Below are 17,168 nucleotides of genomic sequence, written 5' to 3'. Positions count from 1 at the left end.
GTCTCATTTTTTATATGTTCTCATAAGACTTGGTAAATACAGAACAACTTTCCTATATTTGTCATCTCTTAATTGGCCTAAAATCTTCAGTGCTTCAATATCTATGCTTTTAAACAACAATGCTCTCCAAAGATTTTTTCTTATATCTCTAGCAGTAAAGACAAGAAAGATGACCACATACTCAATTGCTGAATACTCATTTACATGTTATATTACTATCAGTTATCTGTATAATGAAATCCACACAGTAAGTGCTATAAAGTTTAATCTTTCTCATTTCTTTATTTTTAAAAAATAGACATTTTTAATATTTTAGGTGAATTATTTTCCACACCTGCACCCTACTCTGGAGACCACTAGTTTTGAAAATAATGTTATTTTTTCTGTTCTAGGAAAAATAAAACGGACTAAAGTCATCTCCACTATATCCCTTATTTCTGATTCCTTTTAAATATCTACTTCTAGAGGAAGTCATATAATTTGCTAATGTAAATATATAAGCAGTGACAGAACTCAAAATGAGCTTTTCTTCTTTATATAATCAATCATAAGGTTTGAGGAGTGGGGGATATATACTTTGCTAAAAGAAAATCCTACTATGGGGCTATTTGAAAGCTACAACCTTCCATTTAAAAGGGAAGTAAAGGGTATTTCTTTCCCCTGGAAAGCACATGAAAAACTTCAGCTATGAAAGCAGGGTAACATTTTTAAAATGGCTTGCAACTACTCACACCGTGGATATTTTCACTCATTCTCCATGACAGACTAGCTTTGAGACCTTTCTGCTTACTTCCTGACTAGCACTTGTCCCTTTCCAACTTGTAATTTTTAATAAATGTGAGAAATGTACATATTTATATGCATAATTGATTTGTATATGTTTATAATATATATGTGAGAAATGCATACATATTTGTGTACATGTGTGTATATATAATTTTTCCTGTCAAGACCAGGTATATTACAAATAAATAAATAAACAAAGCACCAGGTATTCAGAGACTATACGTATGTTTGAAAATAACTACTTAGGAGGCTGCACTTCACTTTAAAGTAGTATCATATTCCCAAATAATAAACGGTCATGTGTTTTAATCCTTACCTCAAATTTTTCAGGAACGTGAAGTTTAGGAGATGGAACTCCTACAAGGTAGTCAATTGCAACCATTATTACTATTGTGAGAAATACAGCAAAGTCACTGATTGTCGATCGCACCTATGTTAAAAGGACTTTGTTAACATAAACATAAAAACATATGTCCTTTCGAAATTAATCCACATCATACACAAATACAACATGCCACTAGAAAGTATGAATGGAGTTGTTAATTAGTGAAAACGTATCAGTGAAATACATTTATACCTAATCCTTTCCTAAAAGAAACATTTCACAATTAACATCTTTCTTGTGGTACCATCATTTTTCTACTGTGAACTCAGATACATAATATATCATACTTTTTCTGCTATGAATAATTTCTTTTTAACTATATGGCATCAAGCATCAAACTAAAAAAATACATACCACATACTATTGTTTTGAAATAAACTAAAGCAATGAAAACTAAAACATTAATATTTCTGGAACTCCAAATTTATATCTCAATTACCTTGGTAGGAAAATAACGTTTGGTCTTAAATTGCTTGAGGAATGAAGACAGAAAAAATGTGGTGAAAAATAAGATGACACACCAAAAAAGGACATCTGGAATATAAGGTCCATGAAGACTACAAGCTGATCCTACAAATACACCATGAAAATGTTTACATTCCTGGAAAAAAGAAGAAAGGGGAAAAAAAAGGAGAGGATGAAAGAAATGCTCAAATACCTAATAAAGTACTAATGAATTTCACTGAATAAAAGATGTTACTGATGGCAAGGAAAGTCTTTATTTTATTGCCAAGTCAATTATAACACACCACAAATTATAAGACTTATCCTGAGTTCAGAAATGTTATGATTTGTGAAAAATGTATGTATCAAATCACTGAAATACAGATTTTTGCCAAACTGCTTTATACACTCCTTTCTTTAAAATTCCATATTCCCTTTAGGGACAGCATTATTAAAAACCTCAGGGTTTTTTTTTTTCTGAATTCTTGTAGGGAAACAATTTTCTTTACTTTTGAACAAGTAGTTTAATACAAAAAATAGCAGACAGGAAATTACCACTATATGTTGTTACAATGCCAAATATGAAATAGCTACAATACTAAATACAAAGCACTAACAAAAACTATGGTTTTGGCTTTTCTAACTTGCCTCAAGGTTTTGGGATTAAAGCATGGAACCAAAACCAATAAAGTGACCATTAAATTACATTTCCATTAATAAAATCAATAATACAATATAATCAATAATATAATGTACTTACAGAAATCTGTTGACTTGATTTTCCTTTGAGGGGAAAAAATAACTGAAAGGTAACTAGCAACTAACAAAAGCACATGCTACTAAAGTCCATTTTTATCTTACTTTATGTTTCCAGTGACTCTCATTTTAACAAAATAAAAACTCAGTTTCACCAAAAAAAAAAAATTGTTAAAGATTCTATTATTTTAAACTTCTATGTTCTAAGATTAGTAAACCTACAAATTTAGAACATGGGTCACGGAAAGAAAAATCACAACTACAAAAATAAAACGAAGCAAACAAAACATAACACCTAAGATAGCTGTTTTGGATATCAGAGAAACACATTAAAAATAACTGAAAAGATTTCTATCTTTAATACCAAAGACCTTCTACACAACCTTAGGTGATATTTTTATAACACTTTCATTCAAACACCACTATCAACTAACTATACCTCTTTCACAATGAAAACAACTTTTTAAAATATGAAAATAAAGTAAGGCATAAATCTAAGTTGATTTCCATTTATTGCTTTAAAATCAGTACTATTCAACAGAACTTTCTGAAATGATATAACTACTACCAGTAAAGCAGCAAGTAATCACATAAGGTGATTCAATACTTAAAATAAATGTCTTGTGTGACTGAGAAACTGAACCTGTAATTACTTTTATTAAATTTAAATTTAAATGGACACATGTGGCTTGTGGCCACTGTGCTGGACAATACAGTCTTAAATTATTAGTGGGATAAAATTTCAGCAGATGTTCCTCAAATCAAATAGTTAAGAGCCGATCACAATCTTTAGTGAGAAAGGAATGATCCACAGCTGCTTATATGCTGCAAAAAGTACAAGAGAAGCTGAGGGTCTCTAAGATCAGCTCTAATTCAGATACTGCTAGCATCACTTTACATCTTTATTCCAAACTCCCAACCTGCGAAGTATCCAAAACATGGATATTCTAGGTTCAGGACATTTCCCAATAGAATACAAGCATCCATTGTAGTATTCAGTAAATAATAGATGCTCATTACATGTTTTTGTCTTTTTCCCTTTCTCTTCTCTTAGTGCTTGAGTCAGACCAGTCTCGTTAAGTTAGGTAGACAAGGTTCACTTAGATAATCAGGGCATTATTAGCACAGTTCTTAAGGTCTTCCAAATAAGCCATTTGTACAGCAGATGAACTAATAAAGAAAAGGTAGGACAAGTGGGTATGGGCTGTTGTAATAATAAAACCCAACGGGTGCAACGATAGTCCTAGTTAACGCTTCCTTTGAACTTCACAGTCTAAGTAGAACTAGAAACCAGAGTATATTTATATCTTCTTAATAGTTACAATTTGGAAGTCAAATAGTCCATTGTTATTTCCCTTACCAGCTTCTTTCTTTTCAGTCTGTACTTTTTAGGGAATGATAGATTTTTAAAATGTTAACTATTATCTGGACAAAGCACTACATTCTAAACACATATCAAGGGATCTAAAAGAAAATGTAAGTCTAATCAGAAAAAGATAAAGAATCATGTTATTATAGTATCTGAAAAATCCTTGTTTTTTTAATACACTCACAGAAGTAGTAAGATTTCCCCAGGAAATAGCGTGTGCTGTTATATTCTTTTCCTTCCACAGCTTTAGAGTTTCATTGCTAGGGTTAGGAGGTTCACCACATACACATCTGAGAAATTAGAATAGGATAAATGTTTAAGGATCCTGCCATTTTATGTTCACATTTTATTATTAAGTAAGTTACAAAATGTGATAGCTTTTAATTTCTTGACTTTCTATGTCATAATACATGTAGACTGGAATGTTAAAACATCAGAAACAACAATGGAATACGGTTTGGTTATATACAATAAAACACAACTAATACAAATATCAATAAAACGTTTACTTAATGAAACTACTTAGATATATCTCTTAGGGAGGTAATATTTTCTTTAAGTCTTTGAGAAGATACTACCATGTTCAGCAAAATTACTCTCCACTAAATTTTATTTACTCAACTTCCTTAGCAGTTGCTGCTATATGCCTCTCAACCCCCACAACAAGTACAGATTCCCACTAAGTTACATGCCTACTAATTTTGTGTACCCTGTTAAGCTCTACCCTACTCATGCTCAACATTTATTGACATTAAGATTTATTCTTAAAAAAATAAATAGAACACAGTTGTTCTTTTAAATCAGGAAAAGACTAGAAGAGTGATAGGGAGTTCAGTTCATACCTGTAACTATCTCCATTGTCTCGAAACATACACATAAGTAAAGAAATCTCTAAGTGTGGATTTAAAAAAACGAAAAGAAGAAAATGTAGAAATATTTGTAATTAGCCTTTGAGCTGTTTGCAAAAAGGCAAAAGGATGGACCTTGGAGTTAATACCGACTTATAATTTATTAGCTGCTTTGACCTAAGGGAGGTTTCAACCTCTAAGATTCTCACTTTCTTCATACACAAAAGGGGCTATGATAGGAATTAAGTAACCTATAGCATAAGTTGTGTAACACTCTAAACACAGTGCCTAGAGGTGTCTAATGTATATTAGCTAAATGAATGATATTCCCATATTATTATTCAGTTAATTAACCAGAAAGAAACACTGTTCTAACTGGCTGGCAGTAGCAATAGAAGTCATGTGTCATAAAGATTAAGTGAGAGAAGGCCTAGGAAAGAGAGACAATCAACAATAAGATCCAAAATATAAATGCATATATAAAAAATAAAGATGCATAAATGTTTAAGAGCAAAGATTAAAGTACACAACGTATTTGACATCCAAGTGTCACAATACTTTCAACTAGGTCAATATTTTATAAGAATTTTCACATCCCTCCCTATTCCATCCAAGTTGGAAGGAAGGCAAAGAAGAGACAGCAGAGGGGATGGAGGAGAAGTATAGAGGGAACAGGGAAGAATTCCAGGATTTGGGGCTTAGGTGTTGGGTAGGAGGACGGAAGTTGTATCCTTTTTGTCTTTTGCTAACCACTGATTTCTCCAAGTAAATCAATCAAATACAGTACTACATTTACACCATACATGATTGCTTAAGGTAGTAAATACAGGAACCTACTTAGATATGTCTAATTTTAATAGCCTATTTACTTTTGAGTGAATGTATCTGTCAACCTTTTGTTACATGTATACATTACTTTTCAAGTCTTATTTTATTCTAGAGTTTAGGAAGATTTTCATTTCAAGCTTTTCTAACCACAAAGAAAACACTCCAGAAAACCACATATATAAGAGTGTACTGAAATTTTACTTCTCAATAAAAAATGTTAAGCTTCCAAAGTGTTAATGAAAATGCGAAATGCAAGGAATACATAGCTATTTTTAAAATACTTTATCCAACATCATACTACTTCTAGGTTTCAGTTAAAGAATACAGATCCAACATTAGCCTTATTCAAACATGGAGAGTAAGTTAGCTGTCAAACAATCAAATTTAAATTGGCCAATCCACAGTGCATATTCAGAAGACTAAATATACATACACATGAATAAGTTATTTCAAGGAATAAAAATTTGATCAACTTTATGTCTGTCCATCCAGTGCTTTGGTAAAAAAGCCAAATCCTAAATGGTGAGCTGGGTAGTTAAACCTATACAGTTTTCATCACATGGCAAGTATTTTCTAGGCTCAGACATTTCTACAAACATACACTTTAACACTAAGTAATAGAAGGAAACAGAAATACTTACGAGTAGGAGGTCAGTTCATCTAGGTTATTGTGCATGTTAAATGCATATATTTCCCCTAAATGAAAGAGCTTCTCCAAAGCCTCATAGATGAATATGATGCATATGAGAGCTGCAAAAGCTTCCTCTGTAAATCGTGTAATATAACACACAAGGCTGCTTGCATCTGTTGCAACCAAAACAATGCACAAGAAAGAAGTCCACAGACCAATACTGGTTCGTAAAGACAGATAGGAAAGGTGATAATCTCTGTTTAGAAAGAAAAAATGTGGACATGATTAGCATATGGATTCAGAATAGTCTTTGTGCTTAGCAATTTTCTAACAAGCAGTAAGAAGAATATAAGGTCATAAAGTTCTGAAAAATGAGAGTGAATCACAGAATTAGAAACTAATGTCTACAGAAAGCTCTCTATATTGTTTTGGCTTCAACTCAAGACAAGCTTCTTATTAATAAACTAGTTAGTTATATACACTACATTATACTTATACAAAAGATTTATCTGCTATGCAGTAAACACCTCAAAAACATCAGGCTTCCCTTTAGAACTTAGGTCTGAGGAGTAATGAGACCTGCAGTCTAAGTGGAAGAACAACTCAGCCTGCCTCTCTGCACCAGTTCGGTCATCGCATCCAGAACTCCACCACCACTACCATCGCCACCAGCACCTCCTCCCCCACCGTTATTACCCCAGAAAATGATTTCTTTTCAAAAAAAGGTTAAATGAGCAATTACTACCACAGAGTCTAAAACGCTTCAGGTCACTGCATTCTCTCTCTAAGTCTATGGAGCCATGCTAAATTAGAAAAAGAATCAGCTGTTCAGTGAGCAACAAATCAGAACAAGCAGTGTTAGAAGAATCACGTTTAACAGTATTAGGCTGTTTCAGGCTAAAATATTCAACTGCATTTCTATCACAATAGGAATTTGGCCACATCATAATCAGTCTACCAGCTATACTACTGTGCATTCACTTCCACACTGCGGACAACCCTTCCACTGGACACTGACACCTCACCCTGCCGCAATTCCCTTTCTGTTAAATGGGCTGATTGTTAGAGTCAGCCAGCGCTTTTGTATTCTTCCTCTGTCTAAGCTTCCTTTTTATGAGACCCACCACACTACTATTAAACAATTCAAATTAATACCTTCTTGCCAATTAAATTTACTAGCACAAAGGATTTTTATTGACCCTCAAACAATGTGCCTATCTATATTCAATTCTATTAATTTTACACTTAGCAATTTTATCTTCTTCATTTCTAAATTATTGGGGTAAGGATGGTTTTAAGGGTTGGCAGAGGAGTGACCATACAATGACCCAAAAGTATTGAAAATATACATATGATCTGATCCTCTTTTGTAGCTACTAAATATACAGTGCACTTCTAATAAAATTTAATAAACCATATAATATATTATACATATATTTGAAACATGTGACTTACAGTATTATTACTTACCTACAGAATTTATATAAAATTTTTTCAAATACTAAAACTGGACCTGTGCTCCCCAATATTGTTAGAGGTTGCCCAGCAAACAACGAATAGGCAATCCCAGTTAATGATGCTCCAAAAAGAGACTCTATTGCACTCTGTTTAAGGAAAAAGGAAATGAATAAAAGCAGTACATCATAAAACAAAATATCTCTATCTAGTATAATATATGTAAGACATCTGAAAACCAAATGAAAAAAAATACTAAAGTAGTTATAAATAAAAAGCAAACACAACAATGAGACAAATTTAAACACAAAATTACAAAAACATTTTAAATACACAGGGAAAACTGCTGTACACAACAATATACAATCAACTTAATTCAAAAGTCAGTACTGTGGGGGAAGGGAAGAGGGAGCAGTAAAATGGAAGAAAACATTAGGGGCTTTAATTTTAGATGTTTTATTTCTTAAGCCTGGGATGGGTACAAAGGTGTATATATTATTTTGAATGCTTTTGTCTGCCTGAAATAGTTCATTAAAAAAAACTGAAAACTTATTAAATACTCAATATGGTATGCTACAAAAAAGAATCCATTAGATAAATAAATAGAAAATTATCATGTATCCTATCTTTATCAAAGCAACTTCCCACGCATTTTAAAGAAAGTAATCCAATGATAAACTTAACAAATTGAAAACAAAATTAAAATATTGAGCATAAACTGAACAGTTGAATATCTCTTAAAATAATTCACAGCCACCATAAAAGAGGAAGTATCTTATTGTCATTGTATTTTGGCATTTAAAGAGGATAAAGTGACGAAAGGAAAAACTTAGAGAAATTTCTATCAAGCTAGTACCCTAATTTCCTACCACCACCACCATTACATTCTGACTGAGTTATTAGATGGTAAGGCAAGGAGCTAGGAAAAAAAAGAAAGGATAATTTACTATTCATAAACACTGAGGTCAAGTAGTGCTATCATCAAGAAAGGAAGAAGCCCATAATGGTTAAAGGCAGGGAAATGATGCTTGTGAGAAACAATTCCCTTTAACTGAGAAGAGGTCTAGCAGAAGGCAAAGAACAAGGCTTGGGAAAGATTTGGAAGGGGAGGACTAGCTCAATTATCACTAGCCATCATCATATCTTAAGCATTATGAGCCCAACTTTCTCATTTTTAAGTGGGGGTCATGATAGCCAGTACACTTATGTAGTATGTTTAGGAAAAACCCATGACATAGGATCTGGCATATAGAATGCACTTAATAAATGACAACAATTTTTCCATCAGCTATAGCATAATCTTCTAAAATTAAAATGACAACATAATAGTGTGCAATAAAAATGATTCAACTATTAGAATAGCAATGTAATCATACTATACAGAAATTTGCTTTGTTTTGCTTTTTGCAAGATGAATAAGTATGTACATTAAGCATGCATTTGTTAACTGCATGGAGTAAATTTATTTTCCTGCCCACAGACAAACAATGATTTGTTCTAGTAGACACAACTGAATCCTCATAAAACCCTTGGTTCAAATAGAATGTATATATTTAGGAATGAATTTAAGCAAAGCTTAGGTCAAAGGAAAAAAAAAATGACTAAATGATACCCAGAAACAGAAAGCAAACAATCAAGGAGCAAAGAGCAGAATAAAGAAATGTGAACAATGGGCACAATTTGGGTTAAAAAAGTTATCACCATATAGACCTTCTTTCCACTCCTCACCTCCTTTTGTGACATTTTACTAGAAGGAAAAAATTTTCTTTACTCTATTTTTTTCTAATTTCTGAGCTGTTTCTTGTTTCCACAACTAAAACTTCTTTTAGTACAGAAATCAGTCGCATGACGCTGTCTTTCCCAGGCCACTTCAAAAGTTTCAACTTTACCTAACTGAAGCCCTACCCCTACAACTCCCCCTCCCAGATAAATATAACACCTCTCCACCACATGGCACTGAACACTTGCTGCTCATCTTTCTTCCTTCTCAAAATCTCTATTTTGGTTTTTTGCAAAATTATATCATCCTGATTTCTCTTCCAGAATTCTAATTGTACCTGTGTCTAATTTGCTGGGTCATTTTCCTCCTCATTTTCATCCCTCCCTATTCTACAAATGTTGGTAGCTTCCCACTTTCATCCTCTACCTCTCTCCCTATCAATTATCTCCCTTATTAACTTCATCTATTCTCAGTTTCAACCTTCACTTATATGTGAATGGTTTCCGATCTCTCTATCTTTTCTTTACCACTCTGGGACTGTGACTCCTAATGTATTCATTTCTACTAAAATGCCTAAAAACGCATGTGAAAAGAAACACGCTATGTTCATATCACTTTCCTCCATAACACTCCTGATTTCTCTATTGCTGTTACTACAACTTCTACAGCTCTTACTTTATCTCCCTAATATGTGGCACAACACATCATGCCATAGCAACTATACATGTACTATTTCTCTTTTCCACTTACATTAGGATCCTTGAGGGTAGGAGGCACATACTAGTTTTAAACTTGCCTATATCCCTACAGTGTCTAATGCACTATCACAACACGCACATGGTATTCAGTAGCAAGATGGGGTGGGCAGGCAGTAAATGACAGTCCAAGAGCAAAGAAGCAGCATTTCCATGACAGTTAACAGGTAAGACACATTTCCACAGGAATTAGCAGTTACATGTATACAATTTGTGACAGCTCATTAAGCAACTTATTAAAACTATGTATCTTTTATACAATGGTTAACAGAATAAAATAAATGTGCACTAAATGTCTGGTAATGTTATATCAATCTAAATAATCGAAAATAAATTCAGAATCGAGAGAAGATTTCAATTGTCAGAATGATTATCTCATGTGAAGCTCATGAAATATTTTAGCTGAATAATTACCATTAGATAAGCTTTGGCTAATTTTTAACCTTGTATTTGCTTTAAAAAAGAATTTTCTCCCAAGAATAAATATGATTAAATAAATATACCGAAAAACTTAAGAATTACAAATCATCTCATTAACATGTATATAAACAAAAAAATGCCCTTTAGAATTTTACAAAGCACTGATACTGTTGAGTTAGCATGCCTCCCACAGCTCCTAATATATCAGCTAAAACAGAAAAACATAACTTTCACTTTCATATCAAAGGATGCAGATTCTGATTATATTTTCCAAATAAAAGCTTTGGCAACTTTCACTCAAATTTAAATACCACGTCAAAAATCCATCATTTCCACAATTGCGTTCTCTTCTTCCAAACAGTTTAGTCCTGGCCTCCCAACCAGGGTTTAGGGATTAATATTAACCATATGCCTCCAACTAATCCTATGATGCCTTAAAGGATGAAATAGCCCCACTGATAAATTTTCCCACCCATGACCCACCCAGAATCAGTTCAATTGATCTTTCCCCAGCCCTCCCCCGCACAAAGACAATGCAAGCCTTGTACTCAATTTATAAAGCCATTCATCCAGCAAGCCAGGATAAACATTTTTTTAATTTTTTAATTTTTTTTTTTTTTTTTTACCTCAACTGTGCATCTTCTCCTGTTCAAATGGCTTCCCCATGTTTTCCATAGCAATTATCTTTGGGGGAAGTCTGCTTTGGGACAGGTTAATCGTGCTGTGGGTAGACTCTTCAAATACAAGTACGAATAGTGAGACTAATGCACGCAGACACTTGCCTCTGAAGAGCTAAGAGCCTGGCTACTACCAATCTTTGTACTCACTATTCTGCCTTCTGTAGCTTCTCCAAGCAGCCCTCCAAAAGTGATTACAGGAGACATACAGGCACAGTATAGGAAAAGAATCGAGGCCAGGCACTGCAGGCTTAATGCATCCTTGAAGTCACTCAAGAAAAAAGGTGCTTTCCTTTTGATGTCAAGTATCAAACCACCAAAAAGCCTAAATAGGTGAGATGAAACTCGTCAAACTGTACACTAGAGGATTCTAGCTAGTTCAAACTAAAACTATGGGCTACATAAGACTGCTGGTGCCTAATGTTTTGTCAACAAAAATTAAAATCAAATTTAAATTATGGTATTCACTGTAGATGATACACTCATTTAATCTAATCCCACTGATGATAGAGGAAAGGTAGACCTTACCAAGTTAAAAGAAACAAACATCTGTATTTTATGGACTATATACTGAAAAGACTGTGGGCAAATGATTTCATGACTAAATGCAATTTGGGACACAAATGTGCAAGGAAATGTACAATGAAAATAAATAAAACTTAACCTATTCATGAAAATGTGCATAAGCAATTTTATTATTTTCTACATTATAAATCTTAAAGGCATGCATCAGAAATACCAGGAAGGCAATTCTAAAATGAATCATAATTTCCCAAATACTATTTCACAAGAATATAATATGCTGTGCTTAGATGCACTGAGTAATTAATTAAATGATAATTTTTAATACACTTTAAAATGAAAACTTCAATCACATACATCTGTGGAGTACAAAACTCTGAAAACTAATCCATTGTATATAATTTAGTGTAGATGTGGCCAAACTACTGTGTATATTAATAAAACTAAGATGTTTAATTAGCATATTAAAATGTGTATTGGCATACTACATACAACCAATGATTTCTTTTTTTTTTTTAAATCATACTTTTGGAAACATCAATCTTGGAAACATTCCACTAAAATATAGACTCCAAGGGGGGGGGACAGGGGCTTTTTTTTGTTCACTGCCATATCTCCAACATCTAGACCAGTGTGTGGGACATAGTAGGACTCAATAAATAACGGTCACTGAATAATTCCAAAATGTTTTGTTACTCATAAAATATATAATCATTCAAATTCCAACTGCAGGAAAATAGACCAAAACACTTATTTTAATCTTTCAAAGGTTGTGGATGTTTCAAGCTTTACAATTCTATTTTTTTTATTTTTTCTTAAGCTAATATATATACACACATTGTGAAGTGGAAGAGGTAAGCCTCTATAAATAATCTGACAATAAGGGAAAATTTCCAGCTTGCAATGGAAAAGGTGCCACTGATAATTTAGAAAATGAATCTACACCATCACATCAATAATGGATTATCTAATAGATGGCTTGTATGAGGCAGTCAGGGGACTGTGAGATCACTGGGGGGCCTGTGTTGGTGCTTCCCAGTGACCAAGCCTACCTCAGTCTAGAGGGTCCATTAGACAGGGTTTGACAAAGTTTGAAGAAACAATATCTAATAGCAGACCAGCAAAGTCTTATTCTCTACTACATTCACAGAGACTTATACATTAGACACATATATTAGTCAATAAATAAATCATGACTACACTTCTCTTACGTCTATCTTTAGTATGACAGTTATGATCTATTTTTCTTGTACAGTAGTTATCATTTAGGCAAAAATGTCTGATAAAGTGCCTGTATAAATCAAGGTCTTCTAGTTCTGTAGTGGCCAACAATGGATACTTCGTATCAATATTCTGTATCAATACTTACATGTTTTTCTATATTATGGAAAATATAGCATTTATCTACTTCTACAAAATATTGTAAGGCAACGCTTGTACCTGAAAATATTTCTACTGTTTATTCCAAAAGTCAACTTCTTGGAACAATTTTTCTAACAGGGTTTCCAGAGATCATTACCATTGGTTAATCATGCTTCTCTATCTAATTTTTACGTTATCTCATGAAATAATGCTCACTTAAGGGTTCTGAGTCTATGTATACAAAAGAAACCATTAGTTTTAATTCCTCTGTTTCCATAATTCTCTAATTTTTTACAGAGAAATGTAATAAAGTCTATACTTCCTTCAAGAACTTTCTGTATGCAAATTACCCTATATACTATATAATTGTTAATATTCTAACCATCTAGTCCATTATTTTCATATTCAGTTCAAGCTTAGAATATAGAACCCAAGCATATGCTATTAAACTTATTTTTAAATGCATATAAATTTTCCTTAACAATATACACCTATAAAATACTGTCCCTTTTTTTCTAAATATGAAAAACAACTGTACAAAATTAGGTCCCAATACTTGTAAAGAAAAAGAATGTTTACATTTTTTTCATCCAACTGACCCCGGACCCCACATGACAGCCACACAGGGTCAGCATTGGTACCCACCGTCCGGTCCTCTGGAGCTCAGGCCCAGCGTGATGAGCTGCCTCATGAGGAGTCTCACCCGAGGTGGGGGCAGAGCCATTGGGAAACACAGGAATCTTTCTCTTTTCCTGCATTTCACAGAAAGACGTTTTCAGAATTCTATTTTTAAAAACACTGAGATGGTATCCCTAATTATGGGGAACATAAGATCTCATATTGAGTATATCTTAAATTAGTGTTCCTAGAAAAGAAATGCTTCCAGTGCAAATCTCCATTTTAAATAAACTGCACTTTGAAACAGAACCTGATATTTGCCTCTATTAATATTTTAGGTTTATAACAGTTTTTGCATCTTACATTTTTTATTCAGTTTTTCCATCTATTATTTTAACAGCAAATACACTAAAAAAAAAAAAAACAGATTCATACATACCATTTCAAACTACTACTCAGTGGTAAGAATATAAATAACCTCTGATAAAGCATCTCTCCCCTCTAGTAATATTTAAAATATTGCTCCTGTTCATATTGAAAATACACATTTAGAAAAAAAAACACATGCCATTTTTCTTTGGTAAGCACTTCCCATAAAAAAGAATTATCACAAGCCTCATTTGTTAAACACGTTCTCACAAAAATCAATTTCCCATCAATTTTATCTATAAAATAAAGGGTACCATTCCTAAGATAAAGGACCTTCTTCCCTGAACTTGAAGAAAAAGGGGTCAGCTTTTAATATGTTACCTCTGGAGGTTGCTGGGCTTAAAAGTGTGTGTGTGTGTACATAATTGAGGTGCCAGCCCAGGGAGTCTCCTGGGTCAAAGGCTCTGGCTACACTCCAAACTCATACTTCATGGTTTACACATTCAATATTTATAGAGTAGCAAGACTCATCTATAATTACTATAAAGATCAGTGCTTTAAAATGTCAAAATTAAAATTAACTTACACCTTAAAGAGGAAAGAAAAAACAAAATTACAGAATTCCTAGAAAACAGCAATAACGAAAAACAATGGATGCAACATAGCTAAAGCATCATTCAGGAAAATTTACCACTTATATCAGGAAAGATGAAGAATGTGAGTAAAAGAATAAAATAACTCAGGAAATGTGAAAATAAAATCTTTCCTGCGGGAAGTGAAAGAAATGAAATAGATAAAAGCACAAATTGAGTTGGAAAATAAGATGTTAAAAATAAAAAGAACTAAAATAAATTTAAATGCTACTACATTTGAAAAACTTCGTAACACTTCTTAAGGACATAAAAATGGACTTCAAATAGAAAACTGATGGGGGAAACAGTATGATCTTAAACAGAAAGATTCAATGTCATAAAGATGCCGATTACCCCTCACTTCAGTTAGAAATCTGTTGTCTCAGTTCAAAATAAAAAAAAATCAGCGTTTTATTTCTGAAAACAGAAAGCTGATTTTTAAACTTATATAGAATAATAAATATGCAAAGATAGGCAAGAAAAGTCAGAAAAAACAAGAGTAAAAGAGACAAGAATGAGTTTAGCCCTACCAAATATTAAAGTACGGCTAGTAAAGTCTCAAAAATTAAAATTAAAGAGTGAAACTGGTCCTTAAATAGACCAATTGAAAAGAAAAGGAATTCCAGAAATGATATGCATGTATATGATAAAGGAAATACTGCTAATCAAGAGGGGGGTAAGCTCAAATTTTTAATAAGTCAGGTCAACCAGGCAACAATTTAGAAAAAAGATAAAGTTGGATACAAACTCCACACAATACACCAGAAGAACCCCATAGATCAATGGGCAATTTAAATATTTTAGAAAGAAGTAAGGGCAATGAGCAAAAGACATTCGGAATGCTTAATCTCTCTAAGTATAGAAATGCAAATTAAAACTATGTTAAAATACCTGATAAAGTTATCTATCAGAATAACAAAAATCCAAATATTTGACACACTGTGTTAGTGAGGCTGTGAGAAAGAGGCACCCCTTTAAGAGTGACTCTGGTAATGTATACTAAAATTATTTAAAAATTTACTCCTTGAGCCAGCAAACCTATTCAGGGAATCTATCCTACAGATATATCTGTCTAAGACTAAAGTGGCATATGAATACTGGACATGATTTGTAACAGTAAGAGAATGAAACCCTTAGTTCAGCTATAGGATAAACTATGATCTATAAATAGAATACAACACAGCTGTGAGAAAAAGAATAAGGAATATTTCCATGATTTATGATAAGATCTCTTCTATTATGCTAACTTTGCTAAGAAGGAAAGGGAGATAAAAACATGTTCATACTGCCTTACACTGCATAAAAACTAGAAAGATGAACAAAAAACTAACAAAAATGGTCATTCAGAGGAGGTGAGTATAAGGGGAGAGTACAATTCCTCTGAGTATACTTCTTTATATAATTTGATTTTTGAATCATAAAACTCTAACCTATACAAAATTTATTTTAATTTTTTAAAAAAAGTATATAACACAAGAATGATGTGATTGTTACCTGAGAAGGAACACTTTTTGGTGGCTCAATGCGTATGGAAGGATCCCACTCTCCTGGAGGTAGGACAGTTACTTGATCTAAAAATTCATCAATTCCAGATAAGAGGTCATTTCTGTCTTTTGCTTTATAAGCGACATCATGAAAAATCTAAAGAAAAAAAAACATATTGAGCAAAGGACTTTAAAGTTGAAAGAACCCTCTTCTACATGGTAAATCCAATTTAGAAATCATAAATATGTCCACAATAAAGGTAATTACCTAAACTCTTACCCCAGACAGATCTCCACCCTACCAGGTAAAAACTCTAAAACATCACAAGTACTATCAGATGAATTAACAAAGCAATCAAACAAAAAAAGAAAATAGTTATATGCTAAAGCAGAAAATTTAAAAAGAGATCTAATTTTGCATGAGATATACTCAATAATTCATTACAGAAAAAAATAATTCTGTGACATGTTATTCCACTTCTATGACATTTTAATGTCATTTATCCTAAGGGAATAATCATTGGATATGCAAACAATTTTGCTTTAATAATTAAATTATTTGACCACAAATATTTATTGTGTACCTACTATATTTGCTAGGTACAGTTCTAAATACTGTGGATAATGCGATGAAGAAGACAGGTAAGCTAGGTCCCTGCATTCAAGAACCTTTTCTTCTAGGAAGAAAAACAGCGAATAGCAAGTAAATAAACAAATATATAACTGCAGGCAATAATAAATGCTCTGATAAAAATAAAAAGCAGGGTACAGGAATAGAAGCTGATGGGGGGAATATGGAGTGGCCAGAAAATGTAACACTGCAGGAGAAAGTGAATAAAGTGAAGGAGGAAACCATGCAAAGGATGCATGAGGGAGAGAAAGAGAGCTCAGACAGAGGCACTAGCAATTGCAAATGCCCAGAGGAAGAAATGAGCTTAAAACATCTGAGGAGGTGGGGGGGCCGCGGTGGCTCAGCGGGCAAAGTGCTTGCCTGCTATGCCGGAGGACCTCGGTTCGATTCCCGGCCCCAGCCCATGTAACAAAAACGGAGAAACAGAATACAATAAAACAAGAAAATGTTTAAAAATGTTTCCCTTTCTTCCTTCC

At 33.1% G+C, this 17,168-nt stretch overlaps 1 protein-coding gene across 4 annotated transcripts in view; it reads right to left on the bottom strand.

Annotated features, from left to right (window-relative positions):
• SLC4A7 (solute carrier family 4 member 7) overlaps positions 1–17,168 on the bottom strand; it is a 127,299-nt gene that overhangs the window by 22,560 nt on the left and 87,571 nt on the right. For all 4 annotated transcript variants that reach the window (XM_077129952.1, XM_077129951.1, XM_077129954.1 and 1 more), the window contains 8 exons: positions 16,072–16,218; positions 13,604–13,710; positions 11,225–11,399; positions 7,518–7,651; positions 6,058–6,303; positions 3,925–4,030; positions 1,611–1,772; positions 1,103–1,216 (listed from right to left, as the gene is read on the bottom strand). In XM_077129952.1, the coding sequence (XP_076986067.1) occupies positions 1,103–1,216; positions 1,611–1,772; positions 3,925–4,030; positions 6,058–6,303; positions 7,518–7,651; positions 11,225–11,399; positions 13,604–13,710; positions 16,072–16,218 (1,191 nt within the window). The remainder of the gene's footprint in view (positions 1–1,102; positions 1,217–1,610; positions 1,773–3,924; positions 4,031–6,057; positions 6,304–7,517; positions 7,652–11,224; positions 11,400–13,603; positions 13,711–16,071; positions 16,219–17,168) is intronic.

This window comes from Tamandua tetradactyla, chromosome 15 (assembly GCF_023851605.1).
Source record: "Tamandua tetradactyla isolate mTamTet1 chromosome 15, mTamTet1.pri, whole genome shotgun sequence".
Taxonomy (NCBI): domain Eukaryota; kingdom Metazoa; phylum Chordata; class Mammalia; order Pilosa; family Myrmecophagidae; genus Tamandua; species Tamandua tetradactyla.
Note: the sequence above shows the minus strand (reverse complement) of the source record. Positions and strands in the feature narration are given on the sequence as shown.